The following is a 22,397-nucleotide window of genomic DNA, read 5'->3' on the forward strand; positions in this document are numbered from 1 at the left end:
CAGAGGTACCTAAAGGCCAACATTGATGGATTAAAGGAGAGGACATGGAAAAGAGGAATAAAATGTTTAAGATTTATTGCCTAGGAGAACATTATAGGAATGAGCAACAATATAAGTACATTGATAACAGCTTCAAATTTGTAGTATAGAGGCTAGAAGTCAAGCTAAGTCAGTCAGAACTGATGTTGGACAAATAAGTATTAATATAAGATAGAAGAGCATAGTTTTGAATAAAGTCCCGAAATTAGCCCTTTAGTTGTTCAACAAATAACGTTTGGAGAACAGCCAAGTCATCATTTCCATGGTTTCTAAATGATTATTTTGGAGTCTTTTTACACATGTTTATTTATCAATATATTAGTTGGGTTTAATCTGTGTATTTCTGTTTTCTGTGGTGATTTCTGTCATTTCAATGAGAATTTAGTAGCACAGTGCACGTGATACTCAGTGAGCAGATTACTGTAATTGGGGAATTGGTAGCCTCTGGGATGCTCCCCTTCATGATAGGACATAATAATTACACCAGGTAAAAGGAGACAATTACATTAAGAAAAACTGATTATTCAAAGAGAAGCAATTTTAGCAGAATTGGAACAGCAGCAAACATTACTTCCTTACACTATTTCAAAAACATATTACTACATTTTTAGTTTAACATAACTCTCAAAAGATAACCGCTTGGTTTTCAAAAGATAAGCATTAAGTTTTACCCCAAGGGAGAAAAGAACAATATTGAAATTGTGCTTAACATCATCTGCTAAAAATAAATGAAACCCTTACAATATTAACTTGCATTCAAATAAATATGCTCACAATGAAATATGGACACTTTTCTGTGAGGTGTATTTTCATCATGTCCCTCAAAAATTGATATTTGCATAATAAAAACATTTGCATTAGTGAAAGTTGAATACTGGTCTTTTCTTTAAAAAAACTTTAACATTAATTCATTCTTTAGCAAAACAACATGGAAATTATTCATCTGTCACTTCTGACTTCTCTCTTTTTGGCAGATTAGTCTGAAATGACACTACATAAACTAATACACAGACTGTTCCAATTTTCATAAAGGTGCAATGGTCAAAAGGCTCATGCAGATCAAGTTATGTACAGAGTGCTGAGGGGTCAGAGTATTCAAAACGAACAGCAAGTGTATCTTGATCATTTCATGTTTGTATTTCTAAATGTAGATTAATATGTGACACTTCTCTTGAAATCAGCAAGGACAAAGCTTCTTGCAGATTACTGATAATGGGTATTATCATTTTATAATCAAATCAATAAGAGAACACTGTAGGACTTATCTAGCTTCACCAATCTTTGTTGAAACACTTTTTACTTTATATCATTTGCTTTTAACTTCACTTTCAACATACTGCAAAAGAAATCAATATTTCAATTGAAAACCTCAAATGAGCGCAAGCTTTCATTTCACCATCAAATTGAAATAGAAAAGCTGTTTTGATTGAATTGTTTTCATAAAATGGAATTACAAGCAATACCACTGATTCAAATGTATGTCCCATTTTGAAAAAAAAAGACTTGACATTTCATTTGGTACTTGGTGTTCCTTTGAATCATTAGTATTAACGTTAGTGGGAAAAACATAATTGGCTAAAAATTGTCCATTAATACTGTTGCTTTATCAATTTCCTGACAAAGGTATGTTTGGAGAGTGGGAGAACCACAGTGGTATTTAATACCTAAAAATAGTTCATCCAGTTCCAAGTTACTAGAATGCATAGTAATTGCATTTATGAATACTTTGCAACTCACATGATAGAAAGGGTGTCATGATTAAAACAAAAGAGAGAATATTGTGTATAAATTAAGATAAAATCATTTGGTATTGCAACAATAATGTTTGATTTCCAGGCAGATGAGGTCATGAAATATTGCTTTTCTTTTGCTGATTAGAAGAGAGAAGAATTCATTTCTTATAGTTAAAATTGTGTATATCATTTCCTCCTGTGCTCACTTAATAGCATCATAAAACTGTTTAACATAAGTAACAATGGATCTTTATACAAATGTCCTAAACAATAGCAACATATATGGTACTGCTCACATAGAAATATATATTAATGCATTTTAAGGCATTACCCAATTTTATTTTGAATATGAACTCCCCCCTCCATCAATACAATAAACATATGTTATATGAACCTATTTCCCTTAAATGTTGGTTATGACCATTTTAACTTTTAAAAGATCTTTAAAATATTCGTGAGTAAAATATATATATATTGAATTATAGAAGTCAGTTCTGAGAATAAAATATGATTACAGAAACAAGCCATCACTGCCTGAAGGACAAACATTATTTGTGCAAATCAATTTATTTTCCATAGTTAATTCACTTTTGTATTCAGTGTAAACTTATTCAATGAATATAGAGAAAAGTCGTACAAAAATATTGCTCAAGTAAACATAATTGTGAGTTGGAAATGATTAATGAAGGCCATGTTTATGGTATTATCTGAGAAGTTACTTTGCTGGCAAGAACATTGTGTTTTAATCTGACAGTTCTTTGCAGGCTTCCTGTCATTTTCTTTTTAATTTTTAGTAAATGAATTAAACACTCCAGATGGACAAATGTCCAACAAACTACCTAATTACCTCATGGTTCACTGAAGTCTTATAATAGCTTTCATTTTACCATGTACAGGATTCTCATAGGGAGTGGTCATGTAGATGTCTGATTCAATGGAGCAATAATTCATTGGCAGTTCAGAGCTCCATTCTCTGTGGCTGACAGGATTACAATAGGTTGTGACATGATCAAAGCATTGCATTTGAAATATATTTCCACATTGCCTTCACAAGCTCTTAATAGAATCCAAAGAAATCATATGATTGATCTTAGTTTTCTTTTGATTGAAAGAACTATGCTATCTTACAAATCCATCTTTTATGATGAAAAGCTCTACTGGTAAACACTAATGGATGTGGTTATGTCACTTTTTCTCACCTTGTACACTGATCTGGAGGTCAATAACAACAATAGTTCAATGTAACTAACAAAATTATGAATAAAGATCAGTGGTTGCAGTCTAATTTGTTGCAAACAAGAGGTTCTGATGTGAATATTGAACGAGAAGAAACCTTTCTGTTGTACCTTTCTCATGGCAGGAATTTTCATGATAAGTGGGAAGAAATAGTAGGAAGATAAAAGCTCCTACTTAGAGGCACTATACCAACAAATCTCAGAGTGTAAGCAGCCAGTTTCCTTGTGTAAAAATAATATTTAGGAAACAACCCTTATAGTTTGCACTTAGTTTCTTTTAAAATTATGAATGTGCAAATTAAAACATTTACTGACTGATGCTAATTAAAATATCGACTCCCCACTTTTAAAAAAATTTAACAGAATAATTATTGTTTCCTTCAGATGTCCTGAAACTGTACGACCAGATACAGTGAGACCATGTCTCCTACCATGTAAAAAAGATTGCATTGTAACACCTTATAGTCACTGGACACCTTGTGATTTATCTTGTAATGCAGGTGAGTACTGACATGTTTCACAGAAATGTAAAGATTTTATACTGTAAACAGACTATAGAGATGATAAGCCTTTAATTGGCAATTCAATAATTTGCAAATATATAAACTAATATTTTATCTACCAGTGATGAGAATACAGTATGTCAGTGTTAAAAATCATCAGTGTGACATATGGCATTTCCATATCATTTTAACAGTGTGTCAGACCACTGACCAAGGCAGTGAAGGACTTTCCTGAAATTTTAACAAAGATTTAATCACATCAATTAATACTGAGGGAGTGCTCCATTATCAAAGAGGCAGTCATTCAGATGAAATGATAAATCAACAATGGGAGATAGTGGATTAGTTGTAATGTCACTAACAATACAGAATCTGAGGCTACTTTTCTGGGGACATAGGTTTGAATCTAATCAAGGTAGATGGCGAAGTTTGAATTTAAGAAATATTTGGAATAAAAAGCTCACCTTTTTTTATCACCGTACCGCCGTTGATTATTTAAAAAAAAACATTTGGCTCACCAGTGCCTTTAGGGAAGAAAACCTGCCATCTTTACCTGCTGTTACCTTCAAGCAACTATAGGTTGACCATGTCGACTCTGACCTAGCCAGCTACAACCTCAGAAAATAACAATGAGCAAGCAAGGTCCCTCATAACTTCTCACTGTGCATGCAATCCAAACCTTGTTTATTAATCATTATAATGGGTATTTAAATTCTAGGAGATGATGCCAAAACAATGCAATCCCGTCATCGTGTCATCATTCAGTTGCCATCAAATGGAGGGCGAGATTGTCCTGATACACTGTTTGAGGAGAAGGACTGCGAGACTACTCACATTTGCAGTAATTACAGGTAAAAATGCTGAATAGTTAGAATGTATTATAACCAGGTCAGCCTTACATGTTGCTCAGTTCATGCAATTTTTCTTTGACCTCCATGAAAATGTCAAAATTTTACAAGCATTCCAATCTTCCCATTCTCCGGTTGAAAGGGCATCGAGGACAATGAAGGGCTTGTTTTTGATTTTCAATCAGTGACAAACTTAGCCAAAGCAGAGAGTGTGTACCAATGCGTGGCAACAGGGGAATGGAAAATTCAGCAAGAGTTCCATTTTCTGGTCATTATTAATTCCATCTGTTGGAACTTTGAATTGTACAGATAGAATAGAATTAGCATAAACTGTATATTGATATGACCGGCCAACAATCAATAAGGTAGGTGTTGATGTACAGATTAGCACTAATATAAAAGGAATGTAAGTGCCGGTTATATCTCACTCTGTACTTTCCAAAGAGCAAATTATCAGGAAATATTCATGAGGAGACAATTGTGAAATTTGTTTCCTAGCTGGGATTTTCATGTTGCAACAAAGCTGTAGTGTGCCAACAAAATGGTTTCTGAGTCAATTTCAAATAAGCTCAATTAGAGAAAATTAGCTTGCATTCCTCCCCGCCCCCCACCCCCACTTTACATAAACATCAAAAAGAAATTGCATGCGTGACCATTTATAGTTCTAAGTTACTCGAATAACCAAATATGCATGGTCAACAAACAAGGATTGCCATCATGAACAAAACTGTGATCATTGCAGTCTGTCCCATTTTCAACAGTCTTTGAGTAAGCATCTTTAAATGACGTACATGCAAGTTGTTGTCTGTCTGGTATTTATTCTATCCTTGGGTGACGTTCCTTATGTGGGAGTGTCATTGTTGCAATAGGCTCTAGATCTGAGCATGATGCTTGTCTGTCACCTGTGTCTTTTTTGAATTGATGACTTCCTGAGCATACTCTCTTCTACTTTGAGATGAGGCTCACCAAGAATATATATAAGGCCTGTAAGAATATCTTCTGTAATCTTCATGGATCTGATCCACAATAATAACTTTGTGACCCACAAAACACTTTAGAACTCTGTTGGCAAATCCAGGGTTTAGTCTCCAAAGTCACAGATTAACAAATTCTTCATAGCTGTTTGTTTTTTGCCCAGAGAAAATTCACTCAGTTTCAGCTTCATTTCTGACACCAAGTTTCAAGTCATGTATTTAATGGTTGCCACAAATTAAAATGAAATCTCTGACAGCAAAGGTAGAGGCCACTTGACTGTGGAAAGTCAGCTTGAACACAACATACAGATGCATTTTTCCAGACACACTAATCCTTCTGGCACTGTCAGGACTGTGATTCAGTTTCCAGAGTCAGTATTTATCAGAAAATGACTGCAACCTCTTGTTTACATTCCTGCTGCCAAGAAGGTTACGTAACTTGTTGCACTGCTGATCCGTGGACCAAGAGACAGTTGCAGATATCAGCTGAATTTCCAAAAAAAAAATCTCTGGATTCACCTGCAGCAAGAAACAAAGCATGGCACTAATAATAATTGCCTGATGATCCAAAGTAGAAACTGAAAGTTAAGCACCATGAAGCACTGGGCCATCAACAGCAAGTAAATTATATTTCATCACAATCTGTAACTTTATGACATTACAACACTCTCGCTCTCATCAGAGATTGTCAAGCGCAGCATAAGACGTACCAAAAAGTGAAGTGCTAACCTGTTGAAGCTACAACATATGACGGTGAACATGCTAAACAGAGAAATGTACAAGCAGAGCCAAATGATATCCAAACAACAGATCAGAACAAAGCATTATAGTCTGATCACATCCAGTTGTGAAATGGACAAGTAACAGAAGGAGGAGGCTCCTTGAACATCCTCAACATGAACCTGGAATCAATGGGCTGAATCTATGATTCAATGATGATGGAGTTCAGCTCCTGAACATAAAAAGCAATGCATTTTCTGCCATTTTCAGCCAAATGTGTAAAATATGTGCTGCATTTTGGCCTCCTCCACAATCACATATATCACTTTTGGCTAAGTTGATTCACTCAACATGGTGTCAAGAAACAGTGGAAGGTACAGGACACAGCAAAAGATCATTGGCCTTGACAACATCCTGACTGGAGTACTGAACCAGCCACACCTCCAGCACAGCCACTGCACTGATACCTACATGACAAAAAGAGGAACAAATCCAATCCAACCAATTACTGCCCTCTGGATCTACTGTCAATCATTAAGACAGTGATAGAAAATGTTGTTTGACATGGTTATTAAATAACAATTACTCATCAAAAGCTTGCTTACCAAGCAAACGTTTGAGTTGCAGTAGAACCATTCCACTCCAGACCTCTTTCCAGCCTTGGTCCAAATATGAACAAGGTGTTTAAATTCCAGTGATAATTTGAGAGTCACCATTCTCTGTTCCAATCAGAAGTAATATTGAAATCTATAGGAACTAGTGGAAATTTCTCCAATACATGTCAACTCGAAGGAAGATTGTTGTGTTAGATAGAAGCAAAACAGCTCAACCCCAAATCATCATTGTGAAGTTTGTAAGTCCAGATACTACTTCAACAGCCTTCATTTTTTCATCTGGTCAGAAATGAGGATGCCAACTGATGATTGCACAGTATTTAGTTCCATTCAGAACTCCTCAGATCTTAAAATGACCAAACTCCTCAAGCAACACCTGAATAACGTTCAGGCTTAGTCTGAAAGGTGCTCTAATATATACACGATACAAATACAAGGCAACAACCATCTCTAACAGTGCAGAATCTTCCCTTGACATTCATCTGCATTACCAGCAGTGATTACCCACCATCAATGCCCGGGGATCACCAATGACCAAAAGCATACCTGATCATCATATAATTATAGTTGCCACAAGACGTTGTAATGTCACGGCAGCTGGTGGAATTTAAGTTCTGTGAATTAAAATAGCTGGAATGTAAAGCTAGTCTCAGTAATGATGACCATGAAACATCCCTGATTGTTATAAACAGTCATCTAGTTTACTAATGGTCTTTAGGGAAGGAAATCTGCCATCCTTATCTATCTGGCCAACATGTGTCTCCAGAGCAACAGACCCAAACCCCACTGCCCTCTGGAATGGCCTCCCAAGCAACACAAAATAAGAGCAATTAGGGGTTGGCAAGGAAGTCCCAACCTCAAATGTTCATGACCTGTCTATCTGCTGTCTGATCCTTGACTGCAGCATAATATCAAATTAATTTCTACCTAACAATCAAGATAGCTAGCTCGGAAACCTAGAGAGAAACTGTAATGATGCTAGACAATCAGTATCTATATATGTTACCACTGCTTCTGGATTTCTTGTCCACAACTGATCGCTGACTCCCATTCCATCCCTGACTTCCACCTAATTGTGGGTGACAAAGTTAGCTGATACAATGTAATGAAATAGAGTTAATAACATAATTTTGCAATATGTGCAAGAAGGAATAACTTGCTAATCACAAGGTGAAGAGAAACGCCATTTTTAAATGGTCCATTGCTGATAATTGGAAAAATATTGTGACTACAAGTTCACCTCAAGTCCCGAGATAGATGACTTACTTCATGTACATGTCACAACTCATTCCAAGGTCAGAACATTATTTGACATCTAATTTCTACCATAGTTTCTGTCTGTAGAACTGAATAAACTAGCCATCTATCTCTTTTAAATACTGTCCAACACAGAAGAGACAAATTGCTTCTTTGGTCCCCAGCATAAACTCATGTCATTTGTTTTCATTCTGTTAAAATCATCAGTCCCGCTTCACAAATAAAGCCAAGCTCAGAGCTTTTTTGAATTACAGCATTTGATCAAGTTGAAATCTCTTTTGTTTCGTGAATGAGGGATAAGGTGCATTAAACAATGATGCACTAATTTAGGAAATAGTACAAGACAAATCTAATTGGATTCACTATGCCAGGAGCCAGTTTCTGATTATTCAATTTAGATTCCATTGATCTGAGGATGCTCTTAATGTTAATTGACCCAAAACAGACCTTATTATAAAATTTATTTTTACATATTGTACAAATCTGTGTTCATTTCTCAAATTGTAAATATATATTACTTTGTATATACTATTTATGAACATAACATTTTGTATGTAATGTTCATAAATAGTAAAACTTTAAGGTTAGTACAGGAACAAAAAGACTTGTGAGTTTAAATAAACAAAGCCTGAAAAGTACAATGATAAGTTGGAAAAGCTTTTAAAAACTTATGTGATCCTGGTGTTTATGAATAGACATAGAATGCAAAAGCAAGGGCATTTATGCTTGGTCTTTATCAATCAGAAATTAGGTCTCAGTGGTCGTATAATGTTTCGTCCTGAACATCATATATTAAGAAGGGTGTCAAAGCCATGGAGATAATATGGAAGATATTTGCAAAAAACTGGTAGCAGGGATGAAAGATTTCAGTTGCATGCAAAGACTAAAGAAGCTGCTAACAAAAGATTAAAATTGAAAGATTGATACAGCTGTACGATATGAGAAGGGCTTTTATTGGTGTATTCAGGATAAACCTGTTACCACTGGCAGGAGTCTGGAATTTGGTGGTTAGAAAATCCAAAATTAAAGCAATTGACAAAAGAACCAGAAAGAAAGTAAGAATTATTTTACACAGCAAATTGCTATGATCTAGGATGGTTGTCTGATACTGCAACTGATCAGTTCTTTTAAACAGATGTGATATGTTGAATTATATTTTTTTGTATACAATTATATCCAATTGTGTTCTATAATTCCATTCTTATCCATAGAGTGAGGAGAATTGTCTGCTCAAAATTCAGATTTTTATTCCAGCATGGCAGGATTCCCTGGGAGTCAGGCTTGGTGACTCCAGCATGGGAGTGGAGAATATCAAGAGCAGAAGGTCTCCCTCTGTGCATTAGCACTGTATTGACGTTTTGTTTTAAAAGAAGAGAATAAAACATTAATCCCCCATCCCTCCCATGGCCCTCACCCCTACACTCTCCTTATGCTCATCCACTACAACCCATGCTAAACAGGCTCCAACTATCCCATAAAACTTCATGCCCTCCATGCTGAACTATGCCCTGTGCATAGCATCTCATAGTACCTTTGCCTCTGATCCTACTCTTTGGCACTTCATACATGTTATGACAACCTATGACCTTATACTCACTTCAGAAACCTTTGAAGCCCTTTGCAAACTTGGTGCCAACTCATGCCAACTTTTGACCCCAACCACCACCATCTGTCCTTAAATCTACCATGCTAACTCCCCCAGTAACCGTCATGTGAAGACCTTAGCACCCACACAGAAATGAAATAGAATTCTGCAGGTCTATTTCAGACTTCCCTGCACACAAAAAAATTTGCTTATAAAAGTCGAATTTCTATCTTTACATTTCTTCCATTTACATAACATCTTATAACAACCATCATCTCATTCAGGTGCACAGGTCCTCATGATTACAAGCATTGGAGTACATGGTCACATTTCAAGTAGCTTCGAATTAATTGTAGCTATGAAACTAAACTAAGAAAAAGCAGGTACTGTGTTGTGATCACGGGTGGTTGTGATATAAGTTATGCAGCCCATATCCAATAATGGAATCCTCAGGCTTCTGTGAACTGATCAATTGAAAAGCAAGTTTTAATTTTAACTCTCCAGAAATTGTTTTACAAATATTTAAAAGGCAAGGCAAAATTTTGATAGCTCCCTTTGAGAAGTTCCTTTTGACAATTCCATTTAACATGTCTTTTTGACAAGTGTGGCAGTTGCTTTCGTCATGATCCCAATTGTCAGAATACTGAACACTCCAGATATCGTTATGTTGTGGCTTGCTAGAACATAATCTTTTAAAGAATAGGAATCATAGAAGCACATGTGTAAGAAAACAAGAACCAGCATTTCAGGATTGAATTCAACCATAAAACATACTTGCAAACCTGAACAAATTCAAGATTAGACATAATGATTAAATAGGAATTCTGAGCAACTAAGATAATAATTCTAAATCGTATACATTACATATATAGCTGAGACTCTAATATTCAGAATTAACAAACTGCACTTTAAAGTGCAGTTTAAAGACTGCATTTGAGTTGGATGGACTGGGCAGAATGCATCCCTTACATTTTTACAGTTTATGCAAAGAAATACCTTGGCAGGAAATGACTAACCCTACTGGGCGTAAACCTTCAGGAAGAAGACTCTCCTTCCAAGTACAAGCCTTGTTTACACTGTTAGACCTGTAAGCACATATCTTTTTCTCGATTTTGCAAAGCGAGATTGTGCTCATGAGCATAATTCCAGCAGACAGGAGTTCAAATGATTTCTCATAGCATGTAAATCAATACAAAAGTGGCTCCCAACCAGGAAGGTTGGGATTTCTGACACTCCAGTGAGCTTAAAACCAAACCTTAACCCAATTTTGGGAATCACAATTTTGACTTCCTGTTTCTGATCTCCAATGTTGGACTCTGAAAGCAGCATGACCTTTTTTTTTGAAGTACAGTGCAGTAGACATCCATGTGCCTAAATTACCCTCACAAAATGTGGCACAACAATAGTCCTGGCTCTGCAAAAGTGATAGATATTGCATTTAGCGCAGAACATCCAGCTTTTGGGCATTTCCGCCCTGTTCACCATGATAGAAAAGCTTGCGAGCATGGTGCTGGAAAAGCTCAGCAGATCAGGCAGCATCCAAGGAGCAGAAAAATCAACATTACAGGCAAAAGCTCTTCATCAGGAATGCCAGTCTTTCCTGATGAAGGGCTTTTGCTCGAAACATCGATTTTCCTGCTCCTTGGATGCTGCCTGACCTGCTGTGCTTGTCCAACACCACACTCTCGACTCTAATCTCCAGCATCTGCAGTACTCACTTTCGCCCATGATAGAAAGGCTTTCTGTCATAGTGAAAATCCAGGTCGATAATTCTCGAATCCTCATTTTGGTAGACATTGTGAGAGTTGGACCAAGGTATGTTTATATAATCTGCAGATTAATGATAATAAAGTTCTTTGGAACCACAGTTTTTGAAAATAGGTTATTGAGGAAGCAGCTTCCAAAGCAAAGGAGACCCGGACTATTGAATGAGAATGTTCTGTAAAACAAAAATTGGTTGATTGAAAGTCTTTTGTCTATAGTTGTACACAGCAATTGTGTAAGACTGTAATATTGTGAGGGAAAATTTTTGTGGGGGCAAATCTCTGGTATAGATTTTAGTTGTTTTTCCAAACAACCTGTGCAGACATATTACACACCTATAGAAGTAAAGACATTACCACTACACCATAAGAACTCTCCTGATATAGGTTTTCTTTGTTTTCCTATAGGAGAAAGTGAGGACTGCAGATGCTGGAGATCAGAGCTGAAAATGTGTTGCTGGAAAGGGCTTTTGTCTGAAACGTCGACTCTCCTGCTCCTTGGATGCTGCCTGACCTGCTGCGCTTTTCCAGCAACACATTTTCAGCTTTGTTTTCTTATACCCAGTATGGGTTTTGATATTTTCTGATCAACCTGTAAAGAGATGATTTTACACTGAGGACTCTGGGTCAGAAGTGGGGACACTATCATTGTGCCACAAAACCTTTCAACCTGGTATCGCTTTTAACTTGGTGCAATAATATAAATTAGCTGATAGTGAATTGGAATCCTCTAATACAGCTCTTTTGAGATGCCTTCAGTTAAACCCAGAATGTGTAAAGCAAGATTGCCAATTCAGTATTTTGCATTCTTCATATTTCACACAGTCACAACCTAGCCCAGCATGCAAAACTAACATATAAGATTCTGAAGTTTGTATCTTAATTCAATAATCACACCAACAGCATTCTTCAAATAATGCACCAACATACATATCACATTCACCACTCACATAACAAAGTGGGAGTGGGAGTGGGGGGGTGGTAGATTTAATTCCCATTGGCGTTTTGACAAATTCCCTGGAAAGGTCACAATTGATGTAATCCTTATCAGCATGCCACAGTATTATTTCCTGTATGGCTTGCACTTAGGAAGTGAGTTATAACTGAGGGAAAGTGGAATGAGTCCAATGTTCTTAAGAAGCTGATATCTTCATTCCATTAGGAAACAGACTATAATCATGAGGTAATCTTTTCCTATTATTAGAGTGAAATTTGTCCATATTGACTCAAAATTAATATGAAAGTAAATTAATTTTGTATGAAAGCAATATTAACACTTTGCCAAATGGCATGGAGCACTGCAAGTCAGTGTTTATAAACAGTAAAATAATATTCAGGAATAATCTTCTGCCTTAGGTTTGCATTCCGAACATGAGGACATTTGTCATCATCATCAATCCCTTAAAAGAAGAGTAATGTCTGCAGGCATCATGATTTGTGCGTCATTAGGTGACTCAGCAGGCCAATCCGGGAGCCGAAGTTCCTTGGGCAGAGGCCAAATGTTGCTCGGAGGATGGCACATGGGAAGGGCTCTGCTTTCTCTCTTTCCCACCTGTCAGCTCTCTGCATCAGAGTTCATACTGTTAGTGCCTGACTGTGTTGTGGCTTGTTGACTGAAGCACTATTGCACACCAGTTTGGTGTAATTACCTCCCACGGTCTATTGTCAGTTTATCTGAATTTCAGTTAGACCTTAGGAGAGTTCCTAAATATCCCTTGTCCTTGTTATTGGGAACATCATTAAGATTGAATTTGCCCTTGAAAGAAGCTGAATATTTCACTTATCCATAGTGTCTGGTTCAGTGGAGTTGGCTTTGAACGATCAGAGCTGAAAATGTGTTGCTGGAAAAGTACAGCAGGTCAGGCAGCATCCAAAGAGCAGGAGAATCGATGTTTTGGGCATGAGCCCATCTTCAGCCCTCCTGAAGAAGGCCTCATGCCCGAAACGTCGATTCTCCTGTTCCTTGGATGCTGCCTGATCTGCTGCGCTTTTCTAGCAACACATTTTCAGCTCTGATCCCCAGCATCTGCAGTCCTCACTTTCTCCTTTGAATGATCATAACTGTAATAATAGAGAAATTGCCTTGGCATGGACATTGGGAAACTTCTGCCTAACTTCCTACCTAATCTTGCATACTCTGCAGAGACTTCACTGATGGAAATTCTCCAGCTTCACTGCCACACATTGCTGCAGACCAAAACCTTGACCCAGCCTTGCAGATCCCTATTTCAATCATTGAGCAGATTTTGTAATTAGTGTACCCTTCATGGTGGCAAGTGTTGTGGAAATTATGGATATCATATCAAAGATATGGGAAAAAAACACAACTTTCTTTTCTTTTATACCAACGTTAAAAATATAATGGTTCATTCCTTCTGATAGGTGGAAAACACACAAATGGCACCGGTGTCAGTTGGTACCTTGGAATGTCCGTCAAGACAGCCCTGGAGCACATGAAACCTGTGGTCCAGGACTTCAAACTAGAGGTTAGTTTCATTCTCTATGGCCTTCTTATCTCATTTTAAATGTATTGAGCTGTTGTTTCCCTGTATTGTATTCCTTATTTCAATGCAATTTTCCCAAAATTAGCCAAATCAATGCAAAGGATCAAGGAGTTTTATTGCAAAATATCTTTATTGCATACCTGATCAAGTGTACCCTAGAACTCTGTGGGAAGCTAGGGAAGTGATTGCTGGGCCCCTTACTGAGATGTTTGTATCATCGATAGTCACAGGTGAGGTGTTGGAAGGCTGGAGGTTGGCTAACATGGTGTCACTGCTTAAGAAAGGGGGTAAGGACAAGCCAGGGAACTATAGACCAGTGAGCCTGACCTCGGTGGTTGGCAAGTTTTTGGAGGGAACCCTGAGGGACAGGATGTACATGTATTTGGAAAGGCAAGGACTCATTAGGGATAGTCAACATGGCTTTGGGCATGGGAAATCATGTCTCACAAACTTGACTGAGTTTTTTGTAGAAGTAACAAAGAGGACTGATGAGGGCGAGTGGTCGATGTATTCTACATGGACTTCAGTAAGGCGTTAAACAAGGTTCCCCATGGGAGACTGGTTAGCAAGGTTGGATCTCACGGAATGCAGGGAGAACTAGTCATTTGTATACAGAACTGGCTCAAAGGTAAAAGACAGAGGGTGGTGGTGGAGGGTTGTTTTTTGGACTGGAGGCCTGTGACCAGTGGAGTGCCACAAGGACCGGTGCTGGGTCCACTACCTTTCAACATTTATATAAATGATTTGGATGGGAGCATAAGGAGTATTGTTCGTAAGTTTGCAGATGATACCAAAGTTAGAGGTGTAGTGGACAGTGAAAAAGGTTACCTCAGATTACAACAGAATCTTGATCAGATGAGCCATTGGGCTGAGAATTGGCAGATGGAGTTTAATTTAGATAAATGTGAGGTGCTGCATTTTGAGAAAGCCAAATCTTCACAGGATTTATACACTTAATGGTAAGATCCTAAGGAGTGTTGCTGAACAAAGAGACCTTGGAGTGCAAGTTCATAGCTCCTTGAAAGTTGAGTCACAGGTAGATAGGACAGTGAAGAAGACATTTGGTATGCTTTCCTTTATTGGTCAGGGTATTGAGTACAGGAGTTGGGAGGTCATGTTGCGACTGTACAGGACATTGGTTAGGCCACTGTTGGAATTTTGTGTGCAATTCTGGTCTCTTTCCTATCAGAAAGATGTCGTGAAACTTGAAAGGGTTCAGAAACATTTTTCAAGGATTTTGCTCAGGTTGGAGCATTTGAGTTATAGGGAGATTAGATTACTTACAGTATGGAAACAAGCCCTTCGGCCCAACAAGTCCACACCGACCCGCCAAAGCGCACCCCATTTACCCAACACTACGGGCAATTTAGCATAGTCAATTCACCTGACCCGCACATCTTTGGACTGTGGGAGGAAACCGGAGCACCCGGAGGAAACCCACGCAGACACTGGGAGAATGTTCAAACCCACACAGTCAGTCGCCTGAGTTGGGAATTGAACCCGGGTCTCTGGCGCTGTGAGGCAGCAGTGCTAACCACTGTGCCACTGTGCTGCCCTAAGTAGGCTCAATAGGATGGGGCTGTTTTACCTGGAGTGCTGGAAGCTGAGGGGTGACCTTGTAGAGGTTTATCAAGTCATGAGGGGCATGGATAGGGTAAATAGACAAAATCCTTTCCCTGGGGTTGGGGAGTCCAGAACTAGAGGGCATAGGCTTAGGGTGAGAGGGGAAAGATATAAAAAGGACCTAAGGGGCAACTTTTTCACTCAGAGGGTGGTACGTGTATGGAATGCACTGCTGGAGGAAGTAGTGGAGGCTGGTACAATTGCAACATTTAAAAGGCATATGGATGGGTATATGAATAGGAAGGGTTTGGAGGGATATGGACCAGGTGCTGACAGGTGGGACTAGATTGTGTTGGGATATCTGGTCGGCATGGACGAGTTGGAGCGAAGGGACTGTTTCCATGCTGTACATCTCTATGACTCAATATTAATTTTCCATGATTTTTTGCACTAATTTTAAAAAACAATCTAGCTGGCAATTACTGCCATGCACAAAATTGGCCGTACACCATAAATGAATTCACCAACATTGTGAGTTTCTGCTCATTGTACCAGTTTGCAGGCCTTCAAGGAGGCTCTTCAAACCAAACCGTTTTCATGGTTTGGAAACTAAAAGTGACATTTAGAACATGACTGTGCAACACCAACATAAATGTAAAAGGTTTGGCTTTTTAAAGTCATTTTCAGTAATTCAGACCATAAACTTGAGAGAGAAGATGGCCTTCCTGATTCCCCAAATCAGACAGCGGTGTGCCAGGTTTGGGGTTAGCTTCCAGTCCTGTTGTTAATTGAGATTCCCCCCAGTGGTCAATCAAGAACCAATTCAAGGCATTCTACCAGCAGCAAGTAGGACCCCTTGCCCCACGAGGAGGCTTCCAAGCAAAACCTATCTTGTAGCTCAGGGATGTCCTCTATTCGTGCACCCTGGTTTCCATGAAGGACACAATCTTCCACACCCACATTTTCCTCAGATAGCAAAGCTTCTGAATTCAGCATCCAACCAGATCACCAGTTATTTCCAAAGCAGAAATTCTTGGCCATCGAATATACATTGAGCCTTCTGACATTTTTTCATTCATTCACGGGATGAGGGCATCACTGGTCAAGTCAGTATTTATTGTCCAGAGGACAGTTAAAAGTCAACCATATTGTCATGGGTATGGAGTCACATCTAGGCCAGACCAGGTAAGGAAAGCAGTTTCATTCTCTAATTAGTGAGCCAAATGGGTTTTTCCAACAATCAGCAAGGGATTGACAGTCATCATTAGAGTCTTCCAGATCTCACTGAGTTCAAATTACACTATCTGCCATAGCAGTATTTGACTCTGGCTCCCCGGACCATTACCTGAGTCTCTAGATTAACAGTCTAGTGAGAATTTCACTAGGGCCATTGCTTCTCCTGACTACATTAGTCTAAATCTTAATTGTGTGAATCTGTGAATCCATGAAGGCTTGATAATTCTGTTTGCTCAATTGAGAGAAAACTAATGTCTCTCAAGGTTTTAAATTGTTACGTCAGAGTATGGAATCTATCAAGAAATTTGGGACGTGGTGTAAAAGTTTTTTTATTTACTTAGTATATCGAAGCTATGGATAAATCAGTTTAATAAGGCAGTTGAGTCATTATTCAGAGGTGCATTTCCTGTATATTTAATTGGATTATATAAATTGTCATATTTTGCAAAATACGTGAAGAACAGATTGATACTGGCAAATTCTCTATTTACATATTCGTCTTTCATTTGAATATAAATGCTGCTTCTTTAAGCGTATTTAAGACAATAGTGAAACTTGCCAATTTATTGAAATCATTGCCATGCATCATAGAAACTAGGCTTCAGCCCACCATATTGTGTACACTTTAATATTTCTGATCTTCATATCTGCTAACTGTATAAAATATTAAAACTTCAGTAGAATATTACATTCTTGGACCATCTGAGGTAATAATTTAAATCGAACCACAATATACCCAAGAAAATTGTAGATTGAAAACCCTTTAAGCTTTTGGGTTATTTTATGTTTTATGATGTTTGATGACTACATAAATTATGTGAAATTTTTGTGAAATTTTAGAAATTACAGTGACTATGATGCAAACGTGTATTTTTGTGCCAAACATATGTACTAAAGCTCCATTTGTCTACAACCACCCAGTAGGTGACAAAAGTGAAATGTGATTTTCAGGGCTAGTTTTAAAAGGAACTGGATGTTAATGTGGTGTCCTAATGAGTATAATGCTATACTAAGCAGATGTTATACATCCTCAGTGTCACCATCACTCGATAATGCAATAAATGTTCTCTGCTGTATTTTATCACCAACTTCAGGATCTCAAAACCCTGCCAAAAATAAAAAATCAGGTTCCAGGCCCACACCTGACAGCAGCAGGACTGGCCATGGTAATGTTACCATAGATGTCATCCTAACTGGTCCACTCTGGATTACTATGCAGTTAAGTAGATTGGATGAGCTCTGAGGTTTCAGCAGCCCCATAGAGAGAGGTCAATACTATTGAGGCAGGCAGGAGTCCTAAGCATACTTCAAAGCAAGCAAATTAGAAATGAAAAACTCAAGGGGTGCAGAGTGGAGAGAAATTCCCTCTGGTGAGGAAGTTGCTCAGACAGTAGGGGTAGTCTTTCATGCTGGCAGTTTAATAAGGCTGTTAAGTATGCAAATCGATGCCTGCCTCCTGAGAATAGGAAACCTACTGATCGTGTAGGCTGTTGCTGGAAAACTCCCAAAGTAACAGAACTAAACCAGAGTATAATCCTGACACAGCTCCACCAGCACCCATTTTTTCACACCTTATCCCACTTCCAGCCTGTCAAAGGAGTTGGTGAAGGAGGAAGAAGGGGAAGAGGTGTCAAGCAATAAAATTCTGCCCTAAGTTGTAAATAAAATCCTTCATTGCTTCTGCAAAAATCCAAGAAGTCTCCCCTAGCTTAATATTCTCGAAATTGAAGTCATCTTTGTTTCTGTAAATATCTATGCACCTCTGACATTCACGCCATTCTTCTTTCTAATTATCACCTAATTGAGGCAGAAATTCAATGTATTTCTCAACTCTGGGATAAGCTTTCATGCTCTCGTGTATTCTGGCTGCTTCTTTTTACGTTGTCATGTTTGTAAGATTCAAGAACTAGTGACCCATGATCATGAGTTCAAATTCAATCAATTAATGTTGTGAAATCAATGCATTTTTGAGAATATAACCTGTCACCCCAACTAGTCAGACCAACATAGTAATTTCAGTGTATATCATATGGTTGTCTCTTAAAGCTCTCTGAAATACCTGACAAGTAATCAATTGTCAAGGCCAAAACAAATAAATAATAAATCTGGTCTTAGTACAAGTCACCCACATCTTAACAAATAATTTAAAGCAACATTATTGTTTGAATTTTCATTTCCCGGCTACTGCTGGATTTTATCAATTCTGGGTTTAACTTCTCTCAGTTTACCCAGCATATGATGAGAATTAACTGCCATCATTGCTTGCTTCTTCTAAAGCAGTCCAACATGGTTGACATGATTTGGAGATGCCGGTGTTGGACTGGGGTGTACAAAGTTAAAAAATCACACAACACCAGGTTATAGTCCAACAGGTTTAATTGGAAGCACACTAGCTTTCAGAGCAACGTTCCTTCATCAGGTGATTGACAATCACCTGATGAAGGAGCGTCGCTCCGAAAGCTAGTGTGCTTCCAATTAAACCTGTTGGACTATAACCTGGTGTTGTGCGATTTTTAACATCATAGTTGAGGATGACCTGCTCCAGAATGAAAATGGTTTCCCAGCTGACTGAAGAGTCTAATGTACAACCTACACTCTCTGTCAGATATGGGACAGATGATGGTATGGGGAATGGGTGAGCAGGATGCCTGGATAGTCGTGCTGTCTGTTGCCAAGACTTCAACTTTCTGTTGGTGTTGAGACTCAAGATGTATCGATCCTTCCCAGATGCCTTTCCTCCTCTTCGAGAAGTCCTACACCATGGTTTCCCAGGTGTCAATGAGGCTGATGTGCTTTTTAAAAGAAGCATTGAGGGTGTCCTTTGAAGTGTTTACTCTGGGAGTGGGAGTAGAGTTGAGGAGCCAACAGGAGCACGTGCATGGACGGTCAGATGTCCTCTTTCTTGGCTGTCATGATTCTCACTGCTATTTATACCGGTGACCTTTGCTGAACAGTATACATATGTCCACACCAGAATTCAGGAAAGGATTGGATTGACAAATTATGGCCTCACAGTTGCATAGCTTGTTGTTTACTGTTAAAGAGAACTCATGAAATGTTAGTAAGATTTTGGAGTGTAATAAGTATCCATGAAATATTAACACAGCAGGAGTAAAGGGAAGAAGGAAGAAAATCAGAATGAAAAATGTAAAAAAATGTGGCAAACAAGACTGATGTGAGTAATCTTACTTAAGAATATTGACATAAAATCAAGTTTTCCCAAAGGAAATCTGGAGCAAACACAATCATCTGGAAGTTTTTGTACATTGTAAGGATCTGATCTGACGCAAAGGCACAATATTTTCTGTGCTTCCCTTATGTTGTAAACAACAGGTTGCTCACGGCACTGTTTGCATGAGAGAGTCTATGCTATGAATATGTCGCCCAAGAAAACTTCCTGCCTGTTAAGTAGCCAGTAGAGATGAACCTTTACCACCCAGCTTCCTGTTTCCTGCCCTGTGAAGCTCTTTGGTTCTCACAAATCCACATTTCATAGCCACTGCTTTAAAATAAATATCATTACGAGTTTTGTCAAAGGAAAATTGCTTCTCAATCATTTAGTCTGATTCTGATCGCTTGTGTCATAGTTTAAGGGTACATTTGTCAAAATTTTAAAGGCAAAATTGAATTGTAAAGGAAAAGTTGTTTCTTTTCTTCAATATTTATATAATGACATCAACTTTCAAATGAAACTTACAATTAAAAAAAAAATCAGCATTAGGACTGCCTCAATTTAAGTTTAGAGTCACATTACTATAGCAGAGAGACAGACCTTCAGCCCAACCAGCCCACACCGACCATGTTTCCAAACTAAACTAATCTCATCTGCCTGTGCTTGGCCCATCTCCCTCCAAATGTTTCCTATTCACAACTTAGCCAATTTTTTTTTGAAATATAACAATACCTGTATCCACCACTTCCTCTGGCATTTCATTCCACAATTGAACCATTGTGTAATACATTTGCCCCTCCTGTCCTTTTTAAGTTTTTCCTCTCTCACCTAGTTTTGAATTACCCCACGCTAGGGAAAAGACCTTTGCTTATCTATGCTCCTCATGATTTTATAAACCTCAATAAGTTTATTCCTCAAACTCCTGTGCTTCAGTGAAAAAAAGTCCCCGCCTTTCCTGTCTATTTTTATATTGCAAACCCTGCATTCCCAGCAACATCCTGGTAAATGGTTTCTGAACCATCTCCAGTTTAATAATATCCTTCCTATAACAGGGTGGCTAGAACAGATATAATATTCCAGAAGAGACCTCATCTATGTCCTGAATAAGCTCAACAAGATGTCCCAGCTCCTATACAGAAAAAGTTCTATGGTACCGTATTCATTATTTATCTTCCAGAAATAAATTCCATGATAGCAGCAGCTGAAATTATCGATAATATCTATTTTGAAATGATATTTAAACTGCTCCAAAAAAAAGCCTTCACAAAAAGGCATTATGAAAGTTGCAGTCCTCCATCAATTGTTAATCTTACTCACACTGCTCAGGAGAAAAACAAAGACTTCCATAAAAATGAAAATCAGGAGAAATTTATAATAGGTGACTGATTCACTAGTACCATTTAACCTGTTGTCAAAAGGCAAAATTAACCCCACTTTCATTATCTTTGTTCCCTTTTCCCTCAGCTGATTTGCATTCATTCCTCACTCACCTCTAGTTATGTCTTGCTAGCAATCTTTCTATCATCCCACATTAGTGCCATTATTGCCCCATTAACCTGCTGAACTGGAAAAATCAAATTGGTCTTGAATACCCATTTTCAATCCCTCATAAAATGGTCTAATATTATTAAAATATTATTAAAACCAGTACACTCAATCATCCATATGGACCTAGCAGTGTCAAAAATCCACATTCTTTTGACATTTGTAATTGTATGTGACTTCTGTCGAGAATATGGCAAAGTGTTTTTTCCTAATCAGAAAGTCTGGTTGTTAATTTTATTCACTCTCTCTTATAAGATCACTATTAAGTAGACTTGTGTGTTCATGAATTGACTGTTAATTACCTCTAAGTGACACTATGAAATTACTTTCATCGCCAATGGCATGCTAATTTTTGTCTCCCTTCCTTCAAAAGAGGTTACAGTTTTGAATTTAAAATCTTGTAGTATTGGTATTTTTCTCTTATAATTCAAACCTGCTTAACATTTCCACGTGGTTTTGAATAACTTCTCTCGCACTGGTCAGCCTTTCCTTCTCTTCAGCTTTCCTGCTGTGCCTTTTCGTTACATCTCCAGCTTACTCTCATTCCAAACTCTTTTAAGAAAACTGTGAGGCTCTCATTTTGGCCCTATTCTACTTCAATCCTATTCCAATACCTGACTTTCACATAACAAAGATAATTCAGAGATATTGCCGGGGAAATTCCAATATAAATAGTGGTTATGCTATTTCAATGCATTCTAATACTTTGCAAAGAATTCATATCAATTCCTTTAACTGTAGGCCATGAGCTTCTCTGATTTACCCTCATAGATACCCCTTTTGCATTTTGTTATATACACACTTCTCAGTGCAAATATGTCTGTTCTGATGCTGCTGACCAGGCTTTAATTGATACTGCATGTGATTACTGAATAGTACATTACAAAAGCCACCATATAACCTCTATAGCCACTTTTCTGATAGTTTATTCCAATTGCTTTTCCACCTTGGCTTGGCTTTGAAATTGAAAATGTGTTGCTGGAAAAGCATAGCAGGTCAGGCAGCATCCAAAATGGATGCTGCCTGACCTGCTGCGCTTTTCCATCAACACATTTTCAGCTCTGATCTCCAGCATCTGCAGACCTCACTTTCTCCTCGAAGATTTT

General features: G+C 38.0%; 1 protein-coding gene across 1 annotated transcript in view; it reads left to right on the top strand.

Annotated features, from left to right (window-relative positions):
• Window positions 1-22,397, top strand: part of LOC132815685 (thrombospondin type-1 domain-containing protein 7A-like) — a 398,166-nt gene that overhangs the window by 288,827 nt on the left and 86,942 nt on the right. Inside the window, exons 9-11 of the mRNA XM_060824741.1 lie at window positions 3,392-3,507; window positions 4,229-4,361; window positions 13,654-13,757. Of these exons, the coding sequence (XP_060680724.1) occupies window positions 3,392-3,507; window positions 4,229-4,361; window positions 13,654-13,757 (353 nt within the window). The remainder of the gene's footprint in view (window positions 1-3,391; window positions 3,508-4,228; window positions 4,362-13,653; window positions 13,758-22,397) is intronic.

Source organism: Hemiscyllium ocellatum, chromosome 5 (assembly GCF_020745735.1).
Source record: "Hemiscyllium ocellatum isolate sHemOce1 chromosome 5, sHemOce1.pat.X.cur, whole genome shotgun sequence".
In the NCBI taxonomy this organism is placed as follows: domain Eukaryota; kingdom Metazoa; phylum Chordata; class Chondrichthyes; order Orectolobiformes; family Hemiscylliidae; genus Hemiscyllium; species Hemiscyllium ocellatum.